This window comes from Piliocolobus tephrosceles, chromosome 12 (genome assembly GCF_002776525.5).
Source record: "Piliocolobus tephrosceles isolate RC106 chromosome 12, ASM277652v3, whole genome shotgun sequence".
Taxonomy (NCBI): domain Eukaryota; kingdom Metazoa; phylum Chordata; class Mammalia; order Primates; family Cercopithecidae; genus Piliocolobus; species Piliocolobus tephrosceles.
Window position 1 is genome coordinate 50,565,481 of NC_045445.1, and position 8,232 is coordinate 50,573,712.

Below are 8,232 nucleotides of genomic sequence, written 5' to 3' on the forward strand. Positions count from 1 at the left end.
CAAATACTACATGTTCTCACTCATAAGTGGGAGTTGATCAATGAGAACACATGGACACAAGGAGGGGAGCATTGGACACAGAGAGGGGAGCATCACACGCTGGGGCCTGTCACGGGGCAGGGGGGTAAGGGAAGGATAGCATTTGGAGAAATACCTAATATAGATGACGGGTTGATGGGTGCAGCAAACCACCATAGAATGTGTATACCTACGTAACAAACCTGCACGTTCTGCACATATACCCCAGAACTTAAAGTAGTAAAAAAAAAAAAAAAAAAAAAAAAAAAACAGCAAGAAGCTCACAGTCTGCAACTTGAAAGAAGATCCTCACAAGAACCCAACCATGCTGGTACCTGATATTGGATTTCCAGACTTCCAGAACTGTGAGGAAAAAAACATTGCTGTTGTTTATATGCCATCCGGACTATGATATTTTATTATAGCAACCTGAACAGACTGATATGGTTAATGTATGGATTTTTGCCAATTTTTACTTTACCCTCCACCATTAAAGAGACTTGTTACTTTGCTACTTTATTTTCTTCCCCTTACCCATTCTTCAACGATGGTCCTTTCTGGGCAGATTTGTTCTTCTGGGCTAATGAAAAATTGATGGTTATGGGTGGAAAACAGGACCAGATGGGTAACAGAGAAAGGGGGTGACTTAGCAAAATAATTTGCCAATCTGTTTATTAATACTGAGGAGAAAAACATAGAACGAGTTAAAACCATGAGAGCAGGAGATTAGGGAAGGAATTTTTCGAGAATTTAGAATTGGAGAAGTGAAAAAGCACCTACAATGTGCAAAAAAGGTGTAAAGGAGAGAAATGGAGAATTTGCTGTAGTATATAAATGTTCTTTTTGTAGAATCATAAAAAAAATCCACAGGGAAGCTATGGAGCAGTATAGATTCATCTGTACCTAGTTGTTATTAATAAATATTTAATTACTTTGAAAAAATATTTTGAACTAAATGAAAATATATCAAATTTGTGGGAAAATATGATATAGCAAATGATAGAAATCACAAGTATGCTCTCAATAAAATTAAACTAGAGATCAATAACAGAAAGGTAGATGGAAAACTCAAATATCTGGAAATTAAACATACTTCTAAATAAGACAATTCAAAGAAGAATCCTCAAGAGAAATGTAAAAATATTTTGAAATAAATGAAAATACAACATATCAAATTTGTGGGATTCCCCAAAGCAGTGCTTAGGGGAAAATTTCTAGCTTAAACGCATATATGAGAATGGAAAAATCTATAATCCATAATCTAAGCTTTCACATTAGGAAACTAGAGAAAGAGGAGTAATTTAAGCCTAGAGCAAACAAAAGATATAATAAAAATTAGAGAATAAGGCCGGGAGCGGTGGCTCAAGCCTGTAATCCCAGCACTTTGGGAGGCCGAGACAGGTGGATCACGAGGTCAGGAGATCGAGACCATCCTGGCTAACACCGTGAAACCCCGTCTCTACTAAAAAATACAAAAAACTAGCCGGGCGAGGTGGCGGGCGCCTGTAGTCCCAGCTACTCGGGAGGCTGAGGCAGGAGAATGGCGTAAACCCGGGAGGCGGAGCTTGCAGTGAGCTGAGATCCGGCCACTGCACTCCAGCCTGGGCGATAGAGCGAGACTCCGTCTCAAAAAAAAAAAAAAAAAAAAAAAAAAATTAGAGAATAAATAAACTGAAAACAGAAAAACAACAGAGGGAATCAATTAAACCAAAGCTGGTTCTTTAAAAAGGGTAAATAAAATTGACAGATTACTTGCCAAGCTAACCAAGAACAAAGAAAGAAGACAAATTAACAATATCAGAAATGAGGCCAGGTGTTGTGGTTCACACCTCTAATCTCAGCACTTTGGGAGGCTGAGGCTGGAGGATCACTTTGGCTCAGGTGTTTGAGACCAGCCTGGGCAACATAGCTCTACAAAAAAATTTTAAAAAAGAAATGAAGGTGGAGTTATCATTATTGATCCCATGGACATTAAGAAGTTAATATGAACAACTCTATGCCTACAAATTTGTTAATATAGATGAAATGTACTAATTCTACAAAATAAAAATTTTTAAAGGAAATAAAACATATACAGATTGGAAAGGAAGAAATAAACTGTCTTTATCTGCAGTTGACATGGCTGCCAAATAACTGACAAATGCCTGGTGCAAAGTCCCAGCATACAAGATTAATATACAAAAGTCAGTTGCTTTCCTATAGACTAGCAATGAACAATTAGCACTCAAAATGTAAAAGTGCCATTTATAATAGCAGTCACCATTTATAAATGCAGAATGTGACAAAAGAATTTTAATGTATCACAAATGTGTGAAACAACCTCACTGAAAGGGATGGGGGAATAAGGTACTGACATAGGTAAATTTGGAAATGAGTGGAGTCTCTAAGACTAAAGGCAAAAGGAGCTGTACATGGCACTCTATTCCAGTTGATAAAGTTGTTTTCCACAGGGTTGCAGGTTTACAATTTTGAAACCACTATATATTTATATAATTAATAAACAATAAAGTGGATGGCAGATGGTAGGAGACAGGTTTCTCACAGTTGGAGTACAAGGTTACAAATAAGCATGGGGAGGCTAGAATGATCCATGCAGTAATAGACTGTAGTTGGAGACACTAGTATAAATTCATGTTTAGCCTTATATAAATACAGATGGTTATATACAGAAATATTTATATTTCCATAAATACTTTATATTATATATGTATGGGTATTATATACACATATATCTTTTTGCTATGTCAACTGAGAGGGCCTAGAAGCAATTTTATTTCAGCAGTAATGAGTATGTCTAGCACCCAGGTCTTGTTTTTCTAACACCATTCTCCAACATAAGATACCAGGGCTACTTGGAGAAATGACTGATTCTAGGACTTGGGCAATATGAAAGATAAAACTATAGCATCTTGTAGTGCCAGAATATAAGTAAATACTAAAAAAAAACCCTCCACAACATAACAATGGAAGCATGTCAAATGAATACAGGAGCCAACTGAAAGCTCCCAATGACCAAAGCTGGAACAATTTGAGCAAAAACATGTAAAGTAGTATTGCATTAGTCCAAAGTAAAATAGTCATGAGCCTACATTGATACAAATAAACTGAATATATAAATAGGTGGGGAAGAAGAGTCAAATATCCTCTGCAGAGGGACTCCAAATAATTTTTTGTCAATACTCTGCCTTCAAGGAGGTAATAATGCCCTACTCCTTAAGTGTGAGCTGCCAATAGTGACTTTATTCCAAAGAATACAGTATGGAAAGTGAAAAATAAAACTTAACCTTGAAGAAACCTGACAAACACTACTTCAGTCAGGTTACCAAGGATAAGAACAGTGGTAAATGTATTGACGGTATGTCCCCTTTATATGATGAGAATGGCATTTTACCTCTGTGGTCTTCTTCCCAAAACACATAATGCCTGTGTAATCACAAGACAAGCAAACCTAAGTTTTGGGACATTATACAAAATACCTGACCAATACTTCTCAAAAGTGTCAAGGTCATCAAAAACAGGCAAAGTCTGAAAAGCTCTCACAGCTAAGTGGAGCCTATGGAGACATGACGACTAAATGTAACCTGAATGGGATCCTGGAACAGAAAAAGGACATTAGGGGAAATCTGAATAAAGTACGTACTTTACTTGGCCAGGCGCGGTGGCTCAAGCCTGTAATCCCAGCACTTTGGGAGGCCCAGACGGGCGGATCACGAGGTCAGGAGATCGAGACCATCCTGGGGAACACGGTGAAACCCCATCTCTACTAAAAACTACAAAGAACTAGCCGGGCGAGGTGGTGGCGCCTATAGTCCCAGCTACCCGGGAGGCTGAGGCAGGAGAATGGCGTAAACCCGGGAGGCGGAGCTTGCAGTGAGCTGAGATCTGGCCACAGCACTCCAGCCTGGGCGACAGAGCAAGACTCCGTCTCAAAAAAAACAAAAAAAAAGTATGTACTTTACTTAATAATATATCTATCAATATTGGTTAACTGTGACAAATCCACCATGCTAATGTAAGATGTTAATAATAGGGGACAGTGCATATGGGATACTCTGTACTCTTTGTAATAATTCTGTAGATCTAAAACCATCCTAAAAGTTTATTAAAAAAAAATACTGTAAGGAAATAAAAAGCTACTCAAGAGCCAGGGGGAAAAATCATATAGGTAGATGGGTCTGTTGAAATAGTAAAGCAGAGCTTAACATCCTGGAAGACAATTCGTAAGAAAAAAGGGTCAGCAGACTAGAGATTAACAAATGAGAATAGCACAGTATCTCGTCACTCAGCTTTTTCTCCTGGCTCAAACTGCACTATCTAAATCCGGTGGAAAATGGCTATATGCAAAAATACACACAAGTCAACAAAAAACATGGAAAGTAGTGTTTTGTAAAAACTTTATAAAATATCAAGGCCCAAGTGACAATTGGGTACTAACAACCTGGATTAGGACAACTCTATTGTAGGTAGTGACGGAATTCTCCATTTTTCTATTGGGACATAGTGTTGCTTAGTCCATCATGGTCTCCAGCCCAGCAGCAGCAGCTACGGCCTTAGGAGGGTGCAGGATCCATGAGGAAGGGGCACACTACCTTTCAAGTATGGCATTACCCAGGAAGAGTAGCACCCATCTCTCAGCTGTCTGGACTTATTTCTGGGCACAGGTGAGACCTCCTTCAGCCCTCCCCAAGCGTCTGACTGGGTACTGGTTCTGCTAGTGCAAGGGGAGAGAGTAGGAGCCAGCCTAACACAGCTCACACACTCAATACCTCATTTGATCTTCTCCATATTTCTAGGCTAATTTTATCCCTATTTCACAGATGTCAAGGCTGTCCCTTACAGCAATGGAGCTGTAATAACCATCGAGTTGACTCCTCCACCTTCCAGTCCCAGAGGTAATGCAACTTTTACCTATCATTTTATGTCCTGACAACAAGAATTTTAAGTATATCCACTGTCTTTATAAGTTCACTGGGCAGTTCATTTGAATGCTTATTCAAATGAATGAAATTCAAATATTCACTGTTTTCCAATATTTTAACTTTTATTATTTTTATGACTAAAGAAATCTGTTTTTAGGAGAAAAATGGACAGATGAACAAAAAAGAACAGAAAAAATCACCCACAGATAACCACTGTTAATCTTTTAGTTGACACAGCTTTCAGAATTGTTTTCTATACATAAATTACTAGGTATCTTTGCAGTTTTACAAAAATGTACTGATGCCATATGTTTGGTTCTGCAAGTTGTGTTTTTTAATTTTACAATGCACCATCAACATTCTTTCCATGTAACGGATGAAAATTTGCTACTAAGAACACCGCACTGCAGTTGGGTCAAAAGGCTGCTAGTAACAGGAGGGATGCCTAAAGTATTACCGTAAGGGTAAAGCACATGGCCTGGTAAATGCCTGCCAGGGACACTACACATAAGGAATGTCTTCAATGTCCCTTCGTGGGGCCCTGCAGCCACCCCTGAATTCCCTTGGACCTCTAGGGTAGAAGGGATCCTGTAAATTTCTTTGCATCCACAAAAACGCCCCCAATTTCTGTTTGCTTTTTCTCTTCTCATCCTGCACCTTAGCCATATTGTCAAATTCTCTTATCATGTCCTCATTGCTGAAATTCATATCGTGTATGGCCTCTTTATACTCCTTGAGGTAATGAGCCAGCCCCTTATTAGTTTTTCTTTTGGCTTTCCTGGGTACATCATCCTCAGCTGGGCGCTTTCCTGCAGCCCTTGTTTCACTCCCTGGCTCTCCTTCACTCTCCGGCTTTCCCTCTATCTCTGGTTTTCCCTCTCTCTCTGATCCTCCCTCCATCTCTGACTCTCCCTCCCTCTCTGACTTTACTTCTTCTTTTGCCTTTCCCTCACTCTCTGGCTTTCCTTTATCCTTTAACATTTCCTCATCTCCTGTTTTGCCCTTGTTTTCTGTCTTTCCCTCGTTTTCCAACTTCTTGTCTTCCAGAGTACAAGCTACTTCTGGCTTTCTCTCGTCCTGTGGCTGTTCTTCATTTTTCATCTTTCCTTGGTTTGAAGCCATTCCTTCATTTTCATTGTAGAGTTTTTCCATGTTGAGATTTCCCCTCCTTTTCCTGTCCTGGGGGATGGGGGTGGAGGGAAGAGGAGACAAAGAGGAGACATGGGAGACTGAGTGGGTGGGGTGGAATGCAGGTCTGGATAGTACTTGCATCTCACCCCTGATGAGGGTTCCCCTGAGCTGGCGGGGCCTCCAAGAGGGCCTTTTGCCCACCACGTAGCCTGCCACTCCTCCCACACACGTGAGCCAGCCATTGCTTGGCAGGCCCTGCCACTTTCTCTGCAGTGGTTCAGCCTGGTAAGGTGTGTGTTAATGTGGGTGGGGGGATGGGCAGGGGCCCCAATTCGGCTCTGGCCGGGCCCTCCACACTCTCAACCCTTGTGGGCCCCTGTCCATGCAGCCCCCTACTTTCACGGACCTGCGGGGATTCTGGACAGGTTGCTCCTCCTTTTCAGGCTTTGCAGAGCGCTGGGAACAACAGACGCGCAGACCTGCGGACAGATAGGAGACAGGGGCAGGATCTGCGCGCTCAGCGGGCTCACAGGGACTCGGTTCCCTTTCCTAAGTCCAGGCCCTTCTCATCCAACGTTTTCCTCCCCTACCTCCCCCGCACCCCAGCCGCCATTTCTTTCCAGGCCTCGGGCACCAAACCAGGATGCTTTCCAAACTAATTTTGGGTCTCTGTGTCCTTCTTCCTCAGAGGCAATTCTCCTCCCCAGCCTCGCGGTCAACGTTTTTCTCTACGCACGGGAACGGCAGAGGGGGTTTACTTCCACTGTCTCACTACTGGGGCGTCCCCAGCCCACCATCTCCGGCTCCAAAATGGACGGAGGGCAGAGAGGAGGATGTGCCTGGAAAGCGAGCATGGATACTTTGGGGTGCTCGCCTTCCTCACCCTCTGCCCACTGCCTACGTGCTCCCCCTCAGCCACCTTTAGCCGTTTTCCCACCGCCATCTCTGTCCACACTCGGGCCAGCTTCCCTCGACTCGACCCGACCCCACCCCCAGCCTTTTCCGGTACTGTACCCGTTCCCCTTCCGCCATTCCAGTATTCCGCTGGCAGCGTGGAAGGCCCGCACACTGACCTGGAAGAAGCTGGACCAAGAATTAGGAGCCCAGGAACTGGAGCAGACGGGACCGAGCCGAGGGGACAGAGGGCGGGCACTCGGACCGGTGCCCACATCTGCGCCCGGGCAGATCACGTGAATGCCGCAGCACAGGAGTTCCACCGCCCCACGCCCCACGCCCCGCCTCCTAGCCAGCCGCTTCCAGCTACCCACCACCTCTCTCCAGCAGGTACCCTCTCACCTCCCTGGACCCTTTTGTCCTTTTCTTCTTGTTAAGAAATTAATCAAAGAAGGAATTTTCATGAAAATCACAAAGTGTTTTTTTTTTTTTTTTTAATGAGTTGGGCGGTCCAGAGGAGGAGTCTTGATAATGTTGCTCTTAAATTCCACAGAAATAACGTAGACCCACCCGACAAAATCGTATAAATGTGAACTCAAGTACTGTATAAAGAATAGAATATCGACTTTAGAAAAAACTTAAGAAAAATTTTCCAAAATAAATGAAATTGTCCCTTTTTCCTGACATGTACAAACATAAATTTTCAAATGAATAAAAAAAGTTATATTTGAAGCAAAATAAAAGAACGATTAATTTATCTTAAGTGAGAAACTGAATATACAGAGACAATGACCAGACCACATACGAAAATAGAACTGAGACCCACAACCTTTGCTGCAAGCAGCTCAGGAAGCCAAAGTATAGCATCTGCAGAAATGTTCAGGACTTTAATCAATTTGCTAGCCTTTCTGGCCTTTTTAATTTTTTTGACCTGATGACAAACAGGAAAAACCCAAATATGAACCCATACTCAATCACATAGGATGCTTGCCTCTAGTTGGCCTGCCTCTAGCTTCCTCACGTCAACAACATCCAATCAGACCATACTTGAAGTCTTTGTGTTTTTGTTTTCCCCTATAAAGCTTTCCCACTCCCCTGCCTGCCTTTGAATCTCTGCAAGATTCAAATGATGGTGGCTTGACTTCCTTGCTACAAAAAGCTGTGAATAAGTAGCACTTGTTTGTTCTCTTATGGGTAGTCTCCGTTTATCTCCACATAAGCTTTTGATGTGGAAGGCCTTTAAATATAGTCACGTGCCACTTAATAACGG

At 42.3% G+C, this 8,232-nt stretch overlaps 1 protein-coding gene across 4 annotated transcripts; it reads right to left on the reverse strand.

Moving 5' to 3' along the window:
• Positions 1–5,038: 5,038 nt before the first annotated feature.
• TCEAL4 (transcription elongation factor A like 4) lies at positions 5,039–7,294 on the reverse strand. 4 transcript variants are annotated; one of them, XM_023202204.1, is made up of 3 exons: positions 7,142–7,294; positions 6,475–6,547; positions 5,039–6,111 (listed from the first exon to the last, which is right to left on the reverse strand). In XM_023202204.1, the coding sequence occupies exon 3, from the start codon at positions 6,087–6,089 to the stop codon at positions 5,439–5,441; it is 651 nt and encodes a 216-aa protein (XP_023057972.1). In that variant the 5' UTR covers positions 6,090–6,111; positions 6,475–6,547; positions 7,142–7,294; the 3' UTR covers positions 5,039–5,438. The 4 variants fall into 4 exon arrangements, with proteins under 4 accessions (XP_023057972.1, XP_023057968.1, XP_023057971.1 ...); XM_023202200.1 differs by having other exon boundaries at positions 5,039–6,116; XM_023202203.2 differs by having other exon boundaries at positions 5,041–6,111; positions 6,475–6,907; positions 7,142–7,279.
• Between the last annotated feature and the right edge of the window lie 938 nt (positions 7,295–8,232).